This window comes from Tachysurus fulvidraco, chromosome 10 (genome assembly GCF_022655615.1).
Source record: "Tachysurus fulvidraco isolate hzauxx_2018 chromosome 10, HZAU_PFXX_2.0, whole genome shotgun sequence".
Taxonomy (NCBI): Eukaryota; Metazoa; Chordata; class Actinopteri; order Siluriformes; family Bagridae; genus Tachysurus; species Tachysurus fulvidraco.
Window position 1 is genome coordinate 25,813,021 of NC_062527.1, and position 21,837 is coordinate 25,834,857.

The 21,837-nt window shown below is 38.7% G+C and overlaps 1 protein-coding gene across 1 annotated transcript; it reads right to left on the bottom strand.

Moving 5' to 3' along the window:
* Positions 1-688: 688 nt before the first annotated feature.
* LOC113647403 (mucin-19-like) lies at positions 689-18,161 on the bottom strand. The gene is made up of 6 exons (XM_047819181.1): positions 17,938-18,161; positions 16,462-16,584; positions 15,228-15,337; positions 14,964-15,135; positions 12,936-13,045; positions 689-9,219 (listed from the first exon to the last, which is right to left on the bottom strand). Exons 1-6 carry the CDS (start codon positions 18,053-18,055, stop codon positions 1,192-1,194), a joined length of 8,661 nt encoding a protein of 2,886 aa, XP_047675137.1. The 5' UTR covers positions 18,056-18,161; the 3' UTR covers positions 689-1,191.
* Positions 18,162-21,837: the final 3,676 nt, after the last annotated feature.

A 21,837-nucleotide genomic window follows, 5' to 3' on the forward strand; every position in this document is an offset into this window, starting at 1 on the left:
CCCTGAGGAAAGAAACCTGTTAGACATGTGAAGTGGAGAGGAGGTTATGGGATGTGGTAGCTCAGTGGTTAAGGTGTTGGGCTACTGATCATGGGTTCATGGTTCGAAGGTCATGGGTTCGAACCCCAGGTTCCCCCAAGCTGCCACTGCTGGGCCCCTGAGCAAGGCCTTTAACACTCAGTTGCTCAGTTGTCTGCTAAATGCTGTAAATGTAATGTAAAATGAGTGGTGATCCCCTGGGTGAGCCTTAGCATTAGCTTTGTGACTATGCTACTGAGTCATCACCTATTTTCCCTGCTGTAATGGCTCTAATGCCGGAGTTGGGTGTTCCTACGGCATCCAGATTTTCTCCTAGAGACACAACACTACTATCAAAATCACTAATTCTCCCTATCTTTAAGATGCACACCGCAAACGCTGCAATCTTCTCTGTCAGAGGGCTAACTAACATACACTTATAACATGTAAAACTACTGCTAACAACAGAGCAAGATTTACTAAACATCCTACAACTAACACTGGACAACCTGAATGTTTGCCATAATTAGTGTAATAAACTTAGACTTATATGATTGTAAAAAGTTCTGATGTGGATGACCTCCACTTGAGCATTATCTTAAAATGAAAGAGAAATTAAAATATAAACAAAAGATTTGTTGCATTATTTTTATTATATATGAAAGCATTCTATATTCTATATTAGCACTTTATATTCTATTAACTATGGACAGATTATTTTCATAGTAAAAGCAAATATATAAGCCAGTTTCATCAAGAGTAGAAAAACAAAAACAACATCTATAAGTTCAGTAAGAGGAAAGGCACAGCTGCTAATACTTAACTTAAATACAGTTGCAATTATTGTGGCGGTTTTGCTTTAGCTTCAGCTGTAGTTTTGCACTTAAAGTTTGATGTAGATTGAATTGTTGTTATCTCAACACTAGTATCTGCAAAATGATTTGGGTTTGTATTTTTCTTTAAGTAGTGAAACTAAACAGTTACAAGTTATAGTTTAAAGTTTCATCTTTGTACTATATTTGCTGGTAAGAAGTACTTTTGAGTTAAACAAGTGTTAGGTTTATAAACAGGCAGCGATGTAGTATATTAGCTTCGGCTAGTGGTTGCTGCGTTTATAATTGTGTATCCTGGATTGTTTCATGCAAATATTGTTTCAGGGTTAAAGTGGTACTCTCAGTCAGTATCATTTGGAAATGTTGCAAATCCCCAAAAGCTGTCTGGGAGAGTAATAGCAAATTGTAAATTTTCTGTGCTTGGTTGAACTGTAGATGTTTGACCATTACAACCTATTCCTGATGGAATGCCATTTGTAGTTGATTGAGCTGCATTTGGAGTAGTATTTGCAGATAAAGAAGGAGCATGAGTGGTTAATGATGGCACAGAAGTTGTAGGTGTTGATGATGTGGTGAGATTTGAAGCTCCTGCAGAAGATGCAGTAATTGTACCCCCTATTGTAGTATTTCCAGCAGCAGTAGCATTAGATGATGCTGATGGTAATGTGCTCCCTGAAACTCCTGCCATTGATATAGTTTGAAAGACTTGAGTAATATTTCCAGGAGAAGAAGTAGCACTAGATGTTGCTGATGATGTTGTGGTTGAAATTCCTGCCAATGAAGAAGCAGTTATACCCATTTGAGATGTAGTTGCAGGAGCAGAAGCAGCAGTAGACATTGCTGATGGCACAGTGCCTGTTGAAGCTCCTGCAGAAGATGCAGTAATTGTACCCAATGGAGTAGTATTTCCAGCAGAAGTAGCATTAGATGATGCTGATGGTAATGTGCTCCCTGAAACTCCTGCCACTGATGTAGAAGTTTGAACAACTGCAGTAGTATTTCCAGCAGTAGAAGGAGTGGTAGAGCTTACTGATGTTGCATTCCTAATAATGATGATTGTTGAATTGTTAATGATGATGATGGTTGAAGTACCTGCAGAAGATTCAGATGTACCCAATGTAGTAGTATTTCCTGGAGTTGAAGCAGCACTAGATGTTACTGATGATGCAGTGGTTGCTGAAGCTCCTGCCACTGATGTAGTAGTTATACCCATTTGAGTCATATTTGCAGGACCAGAAGCAGCAGTAGACAATGTCGATGATGCAGTGGTTGCTGAAGCTCCTGCCACTGATGTAGTAGTTATACCCATTTGAGTCATATTTGCAGGACCAGAAGCAGCAGTAGACAATGTCGATGATGCAGTGGTTGCTGAAGCTCCTGCCACTGATGTAGTAGTTATACCCATTTGAGTCATATTTGCAGGAGCAGAAGCAGCAGTAGACAATGTCGATGATGCAGTGGTTGCTGAAACTCCTGCCAATGAAGAAGCAGTTATACCCATTTGAGATGTAGTTGCAGGGACAGAAGCAGCAGTAGACATTGCTGATGATATAGTGCCTGTTGAAGCTCCTGCAGAAGATGCAGTAATGGTACCCAATGGAGTAGTATTTCCAGCAGTAGTAGCATTAGATGATGCTGATGACAATGTGCTCCCTGAAACTCCTGCCACTGATGTAGAAGTTTGAACAACTGTAGTATTTCCAGCAGTAGAAGGAGTAGAGCTTACTGATGTTGTATTGTTAATGATGATGATGATTGTTGAACTACCTGCAGAAGATTCAGATGTACCCAATGTAGTAGTATTTCCAGGAGTTAAAGCAGCACTAGATGTTACTGATGATGCATTGGTTGCCGAAGCTCCTGCCACTGATGTAGTAGTTATACCCATTTGAGTCATACTTGCAGAAGCAGCAGTAGACAATGTCGATGATGCATTGGTTGCTGAAGCTCCTGCCACTGATGTAGAAGTTTGAATAACTGCAGTAGTATTTCCAGGAGTAGAAGGAGTAGAGCTTACTGATGTTGTATTGTTAATGATGATGATGATTGTTGAACTACCTGCAGAAGATTCAGATGTACCCAATGTAGTAGTATTTCCTGGAATTGAAGCAGTACTAGATGTCGCTGATGATGCAGTGGTTGCTAAAGCTCCTGCCACTGATGTAGTAGGTATACCCATTTGAGTCATATTTGCAGAAGCAGAAGCAGCAGTAGACAATGTCAAAGATTCAGCAGATGCTGAAGCTCCTGCCACTGATGTAGTAGTTATACCCATTTGAGTCATATTTGCAGGACCAGAAGCAGCAGTAGACAATGTCAATGATGCAGTGGTTGCTGAAGCTCCTGCCACTGATGTAGTAGTTATACCCATTTGAGTCATATTTGCAGGACCAGAAGCAGCAGTAGACAATGTCGATGATGCAGTGGTTGCTGAAGCTCCTGCCACTGATGATGTAGATATACCCATTTGAGTCGTACTTGCAGGGACAGAGGCAGCAGTAGACATTGCTGATGATATAGTGCCTGTTGAAGCTCCTGTAGAAGATGCTGTAATTGTAACCCCTGTCGTAATATTTCCAGCAGCAGTAGCATTAGATGATGCTGATGGTAATGTGCTCCCTGAAACTCCTGCCATTGATGTAGTAGTTTGAACGACTGTAGTAATATTTTCAAGAGAAGAAGTAGCACTAGATGTTGCTGATGATGTTGTGGTTGATGAAATTCCTGCCACTGATGTAGTAGTTATACCCATTTGAGTCATATTTGCAGGAGCAGAAGCAGCAGTAGACAATGTCGATGATGCAGTGGTTGCTGAAGCTCCTGCCACTGATGTAGTAGTTATACCCATTTGAGTCATATTTGCAGGAGCAGAAGCAGCAGTAGACAATGTCGATGATGCAGTGGTTGCTGAAGCTCCTGCCACTGATGTAGTAGTTATACCCATTTGAGTCATATTTGCAGGAGCAGAAGCAGCAGTAGACAATGTCGATGATGCATTGGTTGCTGAAGCTCCTGCCACTGATGTAGTACTTATACCCATTTGAGTCATATTTGCAGGACCAGAAGCAGCAGTAGACAATGTCAAAGATTCAGCAGATGCTGAAGCTCCTGCCACTGATGTAGTAGTTATACCCATTTGAGTCATATTTGCAGGAGCAGAAGCAGCAGTAGACAATGTCGATGATGCAGTGGTTGCTGAAGCTCCTGCCACTGATGTAGTAGTTATACCCATTTGAGTCATATTTGCAGGACCAGAAGCAGCAGTAGACAATGTCAAAGATTCAGTAGATGCTGAAGCTCCAGCCACTGATGTAGTAGTTATACCCATTTGAGTCATATTTGCAGGAGCAGAAGCAGCAGTAGACAATGTCAAAGATTCAGCAGATGCTGAAGCTCCAGCCACTGATGTAGTAGTTATACCCATTTGAGTCATATTTGCAGGAGCAGAAGCAGCAGTAGACAATGTCGATGATGCAGTGGTTGCTGAAGCTCCTGCCACTGATGTAGTAGTTATACCCATTTGAGTCATATTTGCAGGACCAGAAGCAGCAGTAGACAATGTCAAAGATTCAGCAGATGCTGAAGCTCCAGCCACTGATGTAGTAGTTATACCCATTTGAGTCATATTTGCAGGAGCAGAAGCAGCAGTAGACAATGTCGATGATGCAGTGGTTGCTGAAGCTCCTGCCACTGATGTAGTAGTTATACCCATTTGAGTCATATTTGCAGGAGCAGAAGCAGCAGTAGACAATGTCGATGATGCATTGGTTGCTGAAGCTCCTGCCACTGATGTAGTAGTTATACCCATTTGAGTCATATTTGCAGGAGCAGAAGCAGCAGTAGACAATGTCGATGATGCAGTGGTTGCTGAAGCTCCTGCCACTGATGTAGTAGTTATACCCATTTGAGTCATATTTGCAGGAGCAGAAGCAGCAGTAGACAATGTCGATGATGCAGTGGTTGCTGAAGCTCCTGCCACTGATGTAGTAGTTATACCCATTTGAGTCATATTTGCAGGAGCAGAAGCAGCAGTAGACAATGTCGATGATGCAGTGGTTGCTGAAGCTCCTGCCACTGATGTAGTAGTTATACCCATTTGAGTCATATTTGCAGGAGCAGAAGCAGCAGTAGACAATGTCGATGATGCATTGGTTGCTGAAGCTCCTGCCACTGATGTAGTAGTTATACCCATTTGAGTCATATTTGCAGGACCAGAAGCAGCAGTAGACAATGTCAAAGATTCAGCAGATGCTGAAGCTCCTGCCACTGATGTAGTAGTTATACCCATTTGAGTCATATTTGCAGGACCAGAAGCAGCAGTAGACAATGTCGATGATGCAGTGGTTGCTGAAGCTCCTGCCACTGATGTAGTAGTTATACCTATTTGAGTCATATTTGCAGGAGCAGAAGCAGCAGTAGACAATGTCAAAGATTCAGAAGATGCTGAAGCTCCAGCCACTGATGTAGTAGTTATACCCATTTGAGTCATATTTGCAGGACCAGAAGCAGCAGTAGACAATGTTGATGATGCATTGGTTGCTGAAGCTCCTGCCACTGATGTAGTAGTTATACCCATTTGAGTCATATTTGCAGGAGCAGAAGCAGCAGTAGACAATGTCGATGATGCATTGGTTGCTGAAGCTCCTGCCACTGATGTAGTAGTTATACCCATTTGAGTCATATTTGCAAGAGCAGAAGCAGCAGTAGACAATGTCGATGATGCATTGGTTGCTGAAGCTCCTGCCACTGATGTAGTAGTTATACCCATTTGAGTCATATTTGCAGGACCAGAAGCAGCAGTTGACAATGTCAAAGATTCAGCAGATGCTGAAGCTCCTGCCACTGATGTAGTAGTTATACCCATTTGAGTCATATTTGCAGGACCAGAAGCAGCAGTAGACAATATCAATGATGCAGTGGTTGCTGAAGCTCCTGCCACTGATGTAGTAGTTATACCTATTTGAGTCATATTTGCAGGAGCAGAAGCAGCAGTAGACAATGTCGATGATGCATTGGTTGCTGAAGTTCCTGCCATTGATGTAGTAGTTATACCCATTTGAGTCATATTTGCAGGAGCAGAAGCAGCAGTAGACAATGTCGATGATGCAGTGGTTGCTGAAGCTCCTGCCACTGATGTAGTAGTTATACCCATTTGAGTCATATTTGCAGGACCAGAAGCAGCAGTAGACAATGTCAAAGATTCAGCAGATGCTGAAGCTCCTGCCACTGATGTAGTAGTTATACCCATTTGAGTCATATTTGCAGGACCAGAAGCAGCAGTAGACAATGTCGATGATGCAGTGGTTGCTGAAGCTCCTGCCACTGATGTAGTAGTTATACCTATTTGAGTCATATTTGCAGGAGCAGAAGCAGCAGTAGACAATGTCAAAGATTCAGCAGATGCTGAAGCTCCAGCCACTGATGTAGTAGTTATACCCATTTGAGTCATATTTGCAGGACCAGAAGCAGCAGTAGACAATGTTGATGATGCATTGGTTGCTGAAGCTCCTGCCACTGATGTAGTAATTATACCCATTTGAGTCATATTTGCAGGAGCAGAAGCAGCAGTAGACAATGTCGATGATGCATTGGTTGCTGAAGCTCCTGCCACTGATGTAGTAGTTATACCCATCTGAGTCATATTTGCAGGAGCAGAAGCAGCAGTAGACAATGTCAAAGATTCAGCAGATGCTGAAGCTCCAGCCACTGATGTAGTAGTTATACCCATTTGAGTCATATTTGCAGGACCAGAAGCAGCAGTAGACAATGTCGATGATGCATTGGTTGCTGAAGCTCCTGCCACTGATGTAGTAGTTATACCCATTTGAGTCATATTTGCAGGACCAGAAGCAGCAGTAGACAATGTCAAAGATTCAGCAGATGCTGAAGCTCCTGCCACTGATGTAGTAGTTATACCCATTTGAGTCATATTTGCAGGAGCAGAAGCAGCAGTAGACAATGTCGATGATGCAGTGGTTGCTGAAGCTCCTGCCACTGATGTAGTAGATATACCCATTTGAGTCGTACTTGCAGGGACAGAGGCAACAGTAGCCATTGCTGATGATATAGTGCCTGTTGAAGCTCCTGCAGAAGATGCTGTAATTGTAACCCCTGTCGTAGTATTTCCAGCAGCAGTAGCATTAGATGATGCTGATGGTAATGTGCTCCCTGAAACTCCTGCCATTGATGTAGTAGTTTGAACAACTGTAGTAATATTTTCAAGAGAAGAAGTAGCACTAGATGTTGCTGATGATGTTGTGGTTGATGAAATTCCTGCCACTGATGTAGTAGTTATACCCATTTGAGTCATATTTGCAGGAGCAGAAGCAGCAGTAGACAATGTCGATGATGCATTGGTTGCTGAAGCTCCTGCCACTGATGTAGTAGTTATACCCATTTGAGTCATATTTGCAGGAGCAGAAGCAGCAGTAGACAATGTCGATGATGCAGTGGTTGCTGAAGCTCCTGCCACTGATGTAGTAGTTATACCCATTTGAGTCATATTTGCAGCAGCAGAAGCAGCAGTAGACAATGTCGATGATGCAGTGGTTGCTGAAGCTTCTGCCACTGATGTAGTAGGTATACCCATTTGAGTCATATTTGCAGGAGCAGAAGCAGCAGTAGACAATGTCGATGATGCAGTTGTTACTGAAGCTCCTGCCACTGATGTAGTAGTTATACCTATTTGAGTCGTACTTGCAGAGACAGAGGGAGCAGTAGACATTGCTGATGATATAGTGCCTGTTGAAGCTCCTGCAGAAGATGGAGTAATTGTACCCCCTATTGTAGTATTTCCAGCAGTAGTAGCATTAGATAATGCTGATGGTAATGTGCTCCCTGAAACTCCTGCCATTGATGTAGTAGTTTGAATGACTAGAGTAATATTTACAGAAGAAGTAGCACTAGATGTTGCTGATGATGTTGTGGTTGATGAAATTCCTGCCAATGAAGAAGCAGTTATACCCATTTGAGATGTAGTTGCAGGGACAGAAGCAGCAGTAGACATTGCTGATGATATAGTGCCTGTTGAAGCTCCTGCAGAAGATGCAGTAATTGTACCCATTGGAGTAGTATTTCCAGCAGTAGTAGCATTAGATGATGCTGATGACAATGTGCTCCCTGAAACTCCTGCCATCGATGTAGAAGTTTGAACAACTGCAGTAGTATTTCCAGGAGTAGAAGGAGTGGTAGAGTTTACTGATGTTGCATTTATAATGATGATGAGTGTTGAATTGTCAATGATGATGATTGTAGTACCTGTAGAAGATTCAGATGTAGTAGTATTTCCAGGAGTTGAAGCAGCACTAGATGTTGCTGATGATGCAGTGGTTGCTGAAGCTCCTGCCACTGATGTAGTAGGTACACCCATTTGGGTAGTACTTGCAGGAGCAGAAGCAGCAGTAGACAATGTCAAAGATTCAGCAGATGCTGAAGCTTCTGCCACTGATGTTGTAGGTACACCCATTTGGGTAGTACTTGCAGGAGCAGAAGCAGCAGTAGACAATGTCAAAGATTCAGCAGATGCTGAAGCTCCTGCCACTGATGTAGTAGTTATACCCATTTGGGTTGTACTTGCAGGAGCAGAAGCAGCAGTAGACCATGTCGATGATGCAGTGGTTGCTGAAGCTCGTGCCACTGGTTCAGCACTAAACGATTTTGATGATATAGTGTCTGTTGAATCTCCTGCAGAAGATGTAGTAATTGTACCCATTGGAGTAGTATTTTCAGCAGTTGAAGCATCACTAGATTTTGCTGATGATGTGGTGGTTGTTGAAGCTCCTGCCACTGATGTAGTAGTTATACCCATTTGAGTTGTAATTCCAGGAACAGAAGCAGCAGTAGGCACTGATGATGATGATGCAGTGGTTGTTGAAGCTACTGCAGAAGATGCAATAGGCATAAACATCGGAGTTGTATTTTCATGAGTTGTCTCTGCATCAGAGTATGTTGATGGTGAAGTCGTTGATGCTTCTTCAAATGATGTAGTAGTTATAACTCCTGATGTATCATATACAGAAGTAGAAGAAGCAGCATTAGATGTTTCATATAATATAGTGATTATTAAATCTTCTTCAGATGAGTCAGTCGGTGTAACCTCTGGAGTACTATTTTCAGTTGTTATAACAGTGGTGGCTGCTGAAGTGATTGGTATTTCAGTTGTTGTATGTATTTCACCAACACATGGGACAGTTTGATTTGACAATAGTTTTGGAAAATCCTTGTTACTTTCAGGGGGCTGTTTTCCCAAATCATTTGTTTGAATCCCTCTTTTAGTCAGGTGTTTAGGATGATTTTGGGTGCAGAAAACCTTTGCCATGTACAGTTTGTCCATCATATCAATATACTGAAGCAAAAGCACAGCCTGATCCTGCAGGAAACACAACAAGATTTGTCTTTAAATTTTAATACCTTCACACTATGATGACACCTTAATCTAGTATGTAGTAATCTAGCCAAACATCCTAATTTCTTTCTTTTTTTTTTTTTTTCAAACAATGGATCAGAATAAAAATCATTCCTTAAAATAAACTATGCTCCAGAAACTTAACTATTACATCTACGGGAAAATAGAATAGTTAAATTAAGATGTTAAAGAACTTCCAACTCAACCTATAGGCAAAGAAAACACTGAAAAACTAAATACAGAAATACTAAAAAAACACTGGAAATTCACTGTAATTAATGTATTAAGTCACAACAGAATAAATTCAAATAAATGTTATTTCAAAAAACTGTATATGAAAGCTGAAATTAGTAACAAAGTTAGAATGTTTCTAGTTAAATACAATTTAATTATTTTTTTTATTCCCTAAATAAAGTAACCAAAGTTATTCTATAACTATTCCACCCTGATACAACAGATAAATAATGATAGGCAGATAAGCGACTACCAACATGCCCAAACTACCTGATACATTTTACATGACATAAAATTAGGATTCATTTATTAGAATTCTTATTAACTACATTAATAAATACATTTCAAATCATTTATTCAATGGATTAAGAATCTCTACACTTTACTTAAATACACATACTATATAACTAATAGAATAATATCACAAGTTTCTCACTCCATAGAGGGACCAGGGATGGATGTCCAGCTATACGATACATTTTTAATATGTCTAATTCCATAATTCTATCCAGATATCGTACTTACAACAGAAAATCAGCGTCTATGTCTGTATTAAAAGTCCTCTATTCACAATGTACAAAACTCTCCAGACAATTGAAAAATACCTCAAAATCTCCTTCAGAAGTACTTGACCAAATTAGCTGTCCTCCCACTCAACATGCAGTTATGACACCACTCTGACACCAACTTTACACAAGCCTATAAACACTAATCATAAATTAAAAATACTTAAAGTTAACAAGTATTCTATCTCTAAGTAGTATGACTTTCCTAGTTACTCAATTTTACTTTTTGAGCATATAGCTAAGATTAATAATTTTTTTTCTAATCACATTATATAGTTTCACAGATTTTTTCTGGTTTGCTTTGCCACCATTGCCTCTCTGCTGGGTTTAATGTTTCTGTAAAGCTTCTTTGTGTCTGTTCATTGTTAAAAGTGCTATAAAAAATTTATTGAATTTTGCTATACAGTAGCTAGAGAAAATAAATCTAATTTAAAACAAGAACTAAAACAGCCTTAGAACAAGAATTACAATATAATATTAACTCACCATGGAACCAGAACTAAAATCTGCAAAGAAGTGGATTATTGACATGTGTATGTAGAGTAGTAGTAATTATATCAATGAGACCTTGGGACATAATGCATCGGTTAACCCTAATAGTTTAATTGCTGAGCTATTGTTATTAGATTCTAGGGGTAGAATATTACAATATCACAAATCACCACCACCTCAAGTCATTCAATCAAACAGTTTATCAGAGTGGCTTACATTTTTTATCTCATTTTTTTATACAACTGAGCAATTGAGAGTTGAGGGCCTTGCTCAGGGGCCCAGCATTGGTAACTTGGTGGATGTGGGATTTTCTTCTGTTTGTCCAACGCTCTAGCCATTAGGGTACCACATTCCCACATTACTATAAATAGAACTGTACCTATCACTATAACTAGACATGTATGTATAACCATACCTGGATGACTGTAGTTATAATCATAAATAAAGATATAGGTATACATATAACTTTAACTGTACTTATATACTACACTGTGTGTGCTGACTATGTATGAGCACATTGCATCCTTTCCACATTTGCACATTTCAATGGTACTGAGCATTTTGCACATTTTTTAACCTGTCTGTAAACTGTTCTATTTATGTTTCTACTATTGTATGTAAATGGTTCTGCAATTTCTGGAGCTCGCTCCCAAGAATTTCACTCACCAAGTTACATGTGCTGTGGTGATGTGACAATAAAGGTGACTTGACTTGACTTGACTTGATATTATATATTACTATATAAAGCTACAAATATGACTATTACAAAACAATACCTAACTATTTATTTACTTGCAACTTTAAACTATACCAAACTATATAAACTATATAAAACTGTGCTCAAAAGTTTGCATACCCTGAAAGAAATTGTTGAACATCGCCATTTATTTTGAAAATATGACTGATAAGGCAAAAGACTTTTTTCTTATTTAAGGATAGTGGTCACGTGACTTGGCTGTAAGGAGGGACTTGAACACAAATGACCTGCATGGTCGTGTTACAGGAGAAAGCCATACTGTGCCCATGCCACAAAAAGACCCTCCTTCAGTACACCAGACAGAACCTAGACAAGACTCACAGCTTCTGGAGCCATGTGGAGTGACGAGACCACAACTGAACATTATAGTCACAACCATAAACACTATGTTTGGAGAGGAGTCGACAAGGACTACGGTGAAAAGTTCACCATCCCTACTGTAAAGCATGGGGAAGGGGGGTTTACATGTTTGGGGCAGGCTGTGTGAGCTCCAGGGGCACAGGGACGTTTGGAGAAACTGATGGTAAGATGAATGCAGCATGTTATCAGAAAATACTGGCAGACAATTTGCATTCTACAACACGAAACATCTCAGATGTTACAACATAACAATGGTCCAAAGCACAAGACAAGGTTGACCCTCAAATGGCTACAGCAGAAAAAGGTGAAGGTTCTGGTGGCCATCACAGTCTCCTGACCTCAATATCATTGAGCCATTGGGGAGATCTCAAACGTGCAGTTTGTGCAAAACAACCAAAAAATCTACAGGAACTGGAGGCATTTTGCCAAGAAGAATGGGTAGCTCTACCACCTGAGAGAATTATGGACCTCGTGCACAATTATTACAAAAGACTACATGTCATCATTGGTGCTAAATAGGGCAACACACCATATTAAGAACTAAAAGTATGCAAAATTTTATTTATTTATTTGTTTGTTTGTTTATTTATACCCCCCCTTCCCTCTTTTTTATGTTTTGTTTGATGATTGTGCCATTCTGTTATGCCTTTCATATTAACTTGAGTCCTATAAGAAATAAATGTTTTGCCTTCTCACTCACTTTTTTTTTTTAAATAGTACACATCTAGCAAATTCTCCAAAGGTAAATATAACTATAACTACATCACATTACAATGAAAATATTCACTCACACACACCCCTGCACTTACTTTCCACTTCATTAGGAACTTGTACACCTGCACAGTTATCTAACCAGCCAATCATATGGCAGCACCACACTGCATAAAATCATGGACATTTAACATCAGATTATTGTGTGATAATCCCAGCAGGACATCAGCAGTTTCTGAAATACTCAAACCGGCCCCTCTGGTACAAACAACCATGTCACAGTTAAAGTCATAGAGATACGAATTGTTCTTCATTCTGATGTTTGATATGAACATTCTTCACCTGGATTTCCATGAGTTTATAGATTGTGCTGCTGCCACATGGTTAGCGGATGATAGCACAGTATGATAGCACAGTATGATAGCACAGTAGACAGTAAAGCAGACAGTAAGTGTATAGATATTACACACACCATTTTGTTAAGTGTAAAGTGTTATTGTTGTAGCAAAGAAAATGGTTTTAACAAAGTAAATAATAACCCTTTTACTGGCTCACAGTACCTCCATCATGTGCTTCTCCACTTGTACAACAAGTTTATTTCCATCTGTCCATTGTGTTAAACCATTTCCCTTTTTCATGACCTTCTCTCGGAAAGAAGAAGAATCCAGGTCTGTAAAAATAAATCAATATGTTTTATATGTGCTCAATATAACATGGTACTGTCCATTTATAATTCTAATTATTTTAATGATTTCTTCATAAATAAGGTCCATGTACTAAGGCAGAATATGGACAACACTGATTGTGATTACCTAAAGCTCATAAAGAATAATGTGATGTTAGATAAGAGTTGCATGTTCCAGTTTAATAGTGTCACGGAGTGGGAAGGAAGGAAGTTGAAATCCCTGCCCGAACACAGTGGGTACTGACATGCTGGACAGTAAAGTACTTGGTCTGGCAGCTGACTATGTTTGTGGTCCATTATGTCAAATATTAAATGCATGCTTAATGAAGGGTGTAAAATTATTCCCTTATCTAAAGATGGTCAACTAGCATTCACTGTGAAGAACTGTAGACCTATTACTATTCTTAGTAAACTAGTTCTTAGTAAACTAATGGAGAGAATAGTTCACACACAGATACAGGAATATTTTAAATGTAATGGTTTGAAGACAGATTTCCAACATGCTTATAGACACAACTTGTTCTGCCCTTACAGTAATGACACACGACTGGCTCTAGGAAATGGATGACATAGATCACAATCTACTTATTGGTAAACTAGAATGCTATGGGTTTAGTCCAATTGTCATTCAATTTATGAAGAGTTATCTCACAAGTAGGACACAATGGGTTTATTACACTGGCAGCTGGTCTCATTCTAAGTCAATCTAACTCAATCTTGGATTGCGGGGTCCCACAAGGGAGCTGCCTGGGACCACTTTTATATGCCATTTTTACAAACGATTTACCATTAGTTTTGTGTAAAGCTACTGTACAAATGTATGCTGATGATTCAACATTGTATTATGCTTCAAAAACTGTCAGTGAACTGGACAATGTTCTATCAGCTGAGTTAAATATGGTTTTTGATTGGATAAAAAAAAAGTTGGTTCTGAACATCTCGAAAACCAAATCAATATATTTTGGGATCGAGTCATAAATTGTCATCAACACCAAAGATGAGTTTGAACTTGTCTGGGGAACCTATAGAACAGGTAGATCAAGTAAAATTACTGCGCACAATAATAGATAGTCAGCTGTCATGGGCAGAACATATTGATATCATTGTGAAGAAGATGGGTTGTGGTATCGCAATGGTGAGGAAATGTCTCTCTTATGTACCTGGGACAGGTGGCTAAATCTTTAATTTTATGTCACCTGGATTATTGTGCCCCTGTACGTTCATCTACATCTAAAGGTCAACTAAAGAAATGACCAACTTCCCAAAACAGAGCTGCCAGGTTAGTATTACATTGTCCCATAAGAACTAATACTGTCAGTATGCACCGTCGACTCTCATGGTTAACGGTGGAGAAAATACTGGTTTTCAATACAACTAAATTTTTCCTTAAAACTATCTTTTTTTCTCAACCAGTGTTATTATATAACCAAATTGTTAGGTGTGATCAGGGTCATTCTCATTTGACTAGGTCAGCTGATGATGGCCAGCTAATATTATCACATCCAAATTCAAATGCTTTAAAGAGAACAGTTATTTATCGTGCCATCAATCACTGGAATAATTGCCCATTGAATAAACTGTACGTAAAATGAATGGCAAAGTCTCTTTCAGGTATCATCTGAGAATACACCATTTACAATTGTGAGTATGGAATGTATGAATGTATGAATGTAATACTGTAATCATTTATTCTGAATAATTTCTGATGATGGTTATAATGATGTCCACAATGTTTTACTGCTGTTAGAATATTCTTGTATGTGATTTATTTATTTTGTGGACCCCAGGAAGACTAGCTTCTCACTTTGGTGACAGCTAATGGGGATCCTTTTAACAATAAACAACAATAAACAATAAACAGTTATAAACATTGTTCTTTAAAAGACTGTAGAATTTAACTAACCCATAGATCTCGCCACTTGTAGCTCCTTAGCAGCTAGCGTTACAGTCATGTTGTCACTTTCACACTTAACAGCAGGGGGGAGAATTGGTCCAGATGTAGATGATGGACAGGTTTGGGTTTGTATGGTGTCCGTATTCAGGTTGGTGTAGCTCAGTTTCACTGTGTACTGTTTCTGGTGGCCAAAGTGAAGTGAAGAAAGTTTGTGAACTACATGAACTTCAAATTTCATTTTTGCACCAGAGATGAGATGGAAATGAATCTCACCCTGTTGAGGAAGGGGCAGCCATTGTAGAAGATTCTGATCAGCGACGCAGACAGCAGCTCGACGTGACTGCACTCCAACAGCTGACTGATAGGAATCTTAGTGTTGTCATCTGTGAAGAGAAATACAAGCACAGTTATAGGTGTCCTCTAGAAGCATTTACTGTACAGCATGCTGCAAAATTACAATTCGTAAATCCAGTGTTTAAATGTTATTATTTTGGAAGGTAATGGTGGCTGTCTGATCATAAACAGTTACTGAGAGTGCTTTTAACAGAGAGAAGAAGATTACACAATGCTGCTTGTGAGTATTGGCAGTTGTTTTGCTATAGCTGGAGTGTTACAATCTACAGGTGAGTCTATGTAAACCTTAGGAGTTTGGAAATAATGCTCTGTTTGACTTGAGGTTACAATGTGCAATCCCCCCCCCATCCCATATAAGCCAAGGACAACTCCCCTTTCCCGTTTACACACTGACATCAAATCACAGCAATAAACAAAGCACGTTTGCTTTAGATCAATCACATGCAGACTCATTCCCTTGTTAAATGTATAAAACTGACTACACAGGTCACTGTTTAAGCAGGAAAATATTACAATATGTCACTCATCACAATTAGCGTGTTAACAAAAGACAAACATAAAGAAGTCCCATGATTCAAAGACAAACCTACAAATTAGGTCTTTGAAAGCAGGTCGAATGCAGCACAGGTCGCAGGTTCCCATTTCTGTGATTAGTGACTTAAACAATGACATTTCTTCTAGAGATGGAACTTGAACTTATTCAGTATAAAACTCCCAAAATGATCATTTAGCCATGTTGCATGTTTAATAACATTTAAGACCTACTCCTACTCTATGTAGTGTTCATTATTAAAAGCTCTTTACTAACTGAACTGAACTGAATAATACATTCCTGCATGTCCCTTTGACTCTGAGACTCACTACTGATCTCTGAACACAACCCAGTACTGTTAGTAGTACACTGTTGAATAAAGTCAGAAATCCAAATCGGTCTGTTCCTTGTTGCTGGTGTGTTACCGTTGACAACAGATCTTTTGTACCTTCAGTGTAGGTTTCTATCACCAGGTAAATCAAGTGCTGACTGTCTGGTGGTCCACATGACACCCATGAGGACCAGCAGCTTAATCTCACTGATAATTCTACATGTTAACACAGACAGGAAACAACTCAGTTAGAGGTGCTAGATGGACCAAGCTTCTGAAGGTGCCCTTACCTCTCAGCAGGTACACACTAGTGTATTGAGTTGGAGAAACACCAATAATCACACTTTCACTGTCACAGTAAAATGGGAGCTCAGTGTCCTGCTGTTTTCTTCTGTCTGTTTCACTCTGCAGACCTGTGGGAGAAAATCAGCTCATGGTTCTCTTACAGTGCAAGTTCATCAGTGATAATGAAAACCTCCACAAGTTCACGTCTGAATAAAAAGGACATTATGTCCATCATTATGTCAGAAATACACGATCAGTAAATAATACTAAAAGAGCTCCTGAAGGCTTCTCTGGATAGCAACAGAAAAGTAAATATTCTGTAACATTTATTATAGTGTAATAAACCAGAGGCTTAATTCACTCGTTACACATCAATCAGTCATGGAATGAGTAAATCCCGGGGGGATGAAGGGGACATCCCCCCCCCGAAAAATATTGCACAATCTATTGTGAAACATATATGTATGTATACCTAAATAATTGTGTAAAAAAAAAAAACTGCATTTAGAAACAGTTGAGTCCCCCCCCCCTTCCTCACAGTGGTTTGACCCTCCCCCCTCCCCTTCCTCACAGTGGTTTGACCCTCCCCCCTCCCCTTCCTCACAGTGGCCTCCTTCCCCAGTACATCTCACCTACTCTACACACACGAGTCAGGTGTGCGGCTGCGGCTCAGTTAATGTTCAACTCCATTAAGTCGGGATTTTATTCACCTTAAATAAAGAGATTCTCTTTAATGTAGTTGATGCAGATTCATTCATAGATTAGTTGTGACTTGGCATAACGTTAACTTAACATTAACGGCCACAATTAGCATATTGTTTATCTGTACATTTACTAAATGATCACTGTGCTACGTCTGAACTGACCTCACTGTATTTACTGTATAATCAATTTCTAATCTGTTCTTAAGTGTCTTAATTCATTTTAAATACAATTTTAACCTTTTTTTAATTCCTTGTTTTTATTGTGATTAATTTTTTAATGATAGTTAAATGTGCTACAGTATAAATAAACTTGCCTTGCAGGGTCATAGACTAGATAAAATGACGGAGAAAAGGAACATATGAACCTGAGAAAAACTTTATAACATAACCATAATGACACGTCTCCATGTTACAGTAATAATGATAAGAGCAGTTTGTCACTGTGGGGACATTCAGTGTCTTCATAAGCACAATTACACTGGATTATTTACTCATGAGAAATTTTATATCCCCCCCCCCCCCACACACACACACGGTTACATGACATTTACACCCATGCAATCAGTAGAAGACAATGTCATGTCCAAAAGAAAATTCCACTTCCATTTTTTTACGTTATCCCAGCTTATACTAATTCATCCTGTTTTAGCTTTTTCAAAGTAAAATTCATTTCAAAACATAATCAAGTCAAATTTCACTCTTATTTCATTCCTCTGCACACACACCTACATTACAATGTATAAACTTCACCTTATTAAAAAGAGACAAGAATGATACCTTGTGATGGACCTTCACTGTGGTCTCCTGCGTCTTCAGGAAAGAACCGTACTGGTTTTGCTGAGTTTAAAGACACTAGCATGGTTGCTAGAATTAGCCGAGCCATCATGTAAGCCATTTTAGCTGTGATGTGCTGCACTCCTCCTCCTCTCCCTCCTCAATGTGTTACGTGGAATTCTGTTGCTTTTTATATGAAAAGGGAGTGACGTTTATTCTGCAGATCTCAGGACACTGATTGTGTGTCTTTTTAAACTGTGATAGAATCATGGACTAAAGCCTATAAGTAATGATGTGATGATACTGTACAGGAATGTTGAGGGGCAAAATGTTTTTTCAGCTTGGTTTTATGCCGGGAAGCCATTTCCCATTAGATAAACAGAAACTAATACGTTTTTTACTTAATGCTTGATGGCACCTGTAAATTTTGCTCCCAGTTTAAATAATGCTGGGGATTATTTTAAAGAGGAGACTGTAGCACATCACCACTGTGTCTGTACCATCAGCACTTCCCAGCATGGAGAAAACAGGGATTTTACAGCTTGACACTGAAGACATGACAGTGTTAAATATGCTATAAGGCATTTATATCAGTAATTAAAGTTGTACAAACATAATGATTTCCTTCTGGGGCTTTTTATATTCTAAATACTGAGAAAATGAGATATTCTGTGTTTGTGAACTTTTACAGCCTTGGAGCCTGTTCTCTGATAAAAGTGTTTTAAGACCTTCAACTAGGAATTCATATGTAAAATAAAATATAGAACAATAATAAAGAGAAGAAAACAGAAAAACAGGAGCGCAGGCGTCCCATTCTATCGTGACCCTGAAGATAAACTCCTCTCTGCTCCGTTGTATCTTATCATCTTCAGGAAGCTTCAACCTTCACACTCATTTACCTTCTTTTTAAATGTATGAATTTATTTAACATATAACGTCTCATAGAAAGATCTGCTCAAAAAGAATATTGATTCTCACTTGTGTTTCATTTTGGTATCACCATTGTCACAAATAAGTGTTCTACAATTTGTAAAAGAGAAAGAGAAGAAGAAAAATGATCCACATTCAGACATCAGCAGGATTTAAACAGAGTTTAAACTGCCTTAGCTTCACAGTGACAAGAGTCACAATATGGGTCAGGGTTAGGGTTAGGTGGGTTAGGGTTAGGGTTAGGGAAGTTAGGGTTAGCGTTAGGTAAGTTAGGGTTAGGGTTAGGGTTAGGTGGGTTAGGGTTAGGGAAGTTAGGGTTAGGGTTAGGGAAGTTAGGGTTAGCGTTAGGTAAGTTAGGGTTAGGTTTAGGTGGGTTAGGATTAGGTGGGTTAGGGTTAGGGTTAGGTAAGTTAGGGTTAGGGTTAGGGGGGTTGGGGTTAGGGTTAGGGGCGTTAGGGTTAGGGTTATGTGGGTTAGGGGGGTTTGGGTTAGGTAGGTTAGGATTAGGGTTAGGGTTAGACAAGCTCTTCACCACCTGAGAACTGTTTTATTATTTCAGTAAGATGGAAATCCAAAAACACTACTATTTTGATGTGGACAATAAACACATACATAGTATTTAGCACACAGACATACTTTTTAGACCCATACTCATGCATTTATAACTAAAATATCAGATGGTGATACATATAGCATAGTTCTCGTCAAGAATATTAACAAAGTCTATCATATAAATGTTCTCTTTATTGCTGTGAGTTATCAGTCCTTCTCTTCTACACACTTTCTAACAACCTAATAAAGTTTATAAAGGCCTTGATTTCACATACAAACATCACAGTGACTGACCACCTGTATATAATGTCACAAAAAAACAGCTACATCATTTTAGAGGTGGTGTCTTTGGGGTTGGAGCAATGAACAATGACGACATGACGACTTACACCGCTCTCCTCTGGGTGTTTTATTCTGTAGTTTATGTGTTCATATTTGGACATTGCCTCCATTTACTCCTCTTCACAAACTAGCCAAATGAGTTAAATACATAAAGGTTGTTTTGAAAGTTTTACTTTTTTGGTATCAGAATCAAAATACTTTATTAATCGCCAGAAGGAAACTGGGTCATAAAATAAAATACAACCAGTAGAGTGTCTGATATTTAACGCTTCATTTGGTTGAAAGAATGGTTTGGCTGTTTCACTCCACCAAAAATAATTGATATATTTACCTTTAAAACTTTATTTTATATATATAAGTCCTTTATTTACTATTAAGTCCTTTATTTACTATTAAGCAATAAGAGTGTGGTGCGTGTGTATGTAGATCGTGTGTTTGCCAATGTAAGTGGCAAAGCGTCCATTAAAATGTAATTGGGAGTCATGTAATAGTCTATATTTTTAATTTTAAAAAGGTTAAACTTATGCAGATGAGTTGTTTGGAGGTTCTGTCTCTGGACTACAGATCAGAAGGTTGTGTGATTGAATCCCGGTCAGCTGTTGCCGTCACGTCCCTTTGCATGACCTTAAATCTTCATCTGCTCAACTGGAATCATAAATCACTGGATAAATATAATGTAAATTTTAGGATATTGTTTAGAGACGTGGAGACAAACTTATCTACAAGGTCATATTAGAGGACAATGCTTGGACTTCTGTCTATCTTTTTGTTTTATTTTTTATTGTATTATCTCTGACATCCAGACAGTTAACACACAAGCAGTCTGAATGTGCACTTCTCAGATTTACTGTTAGAATGACTGAATAATTTGCTGTTTACATAATAATATGTTTTCAGAAAAATACTTAAGGCTGTATATAAGAAGTGCTCTACAGTCTGAGTGTTACATTAGAAATAAATTATAGTTCCTGCATTAAACAATCAATGTGTTCACATAAATCTCAGTGTAAACACATCCAGTGTGGTCTAGTGGTTATGACTCGGTTAGACATGATTTGTACTGATCTGTTACAAGCTGCTACTAAAACGCTCATTCTTCTTCTTTAAAGAATATTTAAAATTGCTCAGCTAACCTCTAAGTTTGGCACTAAAAAAGCTAACTGATGAGTGATGAGACCCCAACTGGAAGGAGTTAATTAGGCTGGATAAGAAGAAGGGGTCAAGAACACTGTCTTGAGCTGTATGCAAGTTGCTCTGTATAAAAGCACCTGCTAAATGCTATCAATGTGAATGTGTTCTGGTCTAAATGGAGCTTGTTTACAAATGTATAAACTCCAAAAATGTAAATGTGAACTATCAAAAATGAAGAATTTAGTGAAATGATATCAAGGAAACCGTCTAAGTGCTGATCAGAAACATTATTATATTAATATTATCTACAGTGTTATCTTTCAATGTTTTGGTTTTAAGTTACTAATTTAAATGAATCGAATTTAATTTTCCTGATATTCTCAATTTTGCTTTAGAAATAATTCACAGTCAAAGCTGCTGCACACTGATAGTGTTTTAGTGTGTGACTGTAGTTTAGACTGTTTTTATTCCTAGTTCATGTTACTACACTATTAAATCCAAATTTAGAGTTATTTTTGTTGGTCTTTAATAAGGTGAAGAGATGCACTGGAGCTTTGCATGTTAACTTGAAATTCTACCAATTCTACCAGGGTGTGTTTATGTGTGTCAGACATAATGAGAGTAATGAAACGATGGTGAACCGACTCATGTTATTCTAAATACAATACACTCTCATATAGGTATTTTTGTATCAATAGACTTCTATAATAACATTCATTTCTCAGATCATTTACCAAGTTGATTAGTGTATGAGGTCAAAGTTGGTGAATCAGAATCAGAATCAGGTTTCTTGGACAAGTGTGTCGACACACACAAGGAATTGGGTTCCAGCTGTTGGTGGATTGTAAAGGTTGTTTGTTTATAATTGTTTGTGTTCCCATATTTATTCCCCCTATTTACATTCTGTGGTTTCCCTCTTGCTGAGAGTTATGATGTTGTATTCTTATT

Coding starts and splice junctions, on each gene's coding strand:
- LOC113647403 (XM_047819181.1), bottom strand. CDS start 18,055: ATGGCTTACATGATGGCTCGGCTAATTCTAGCAACCATGCTAGTGTCT. Junction 15,136..15,227: donor GCTGCCCCTTCCTCAACAGG/GTGAGATTCATT, acceptor TTTGGCCACCAG/AAACAGTACACAGTGAAACT. Junction 9,220..12,935: donor TGGAGAAGCACATGATGGAG/GTACTGTGAGCC, acceptor TGTTTCCTGCAG/GATCAGGCTGTGCTTTTGCT.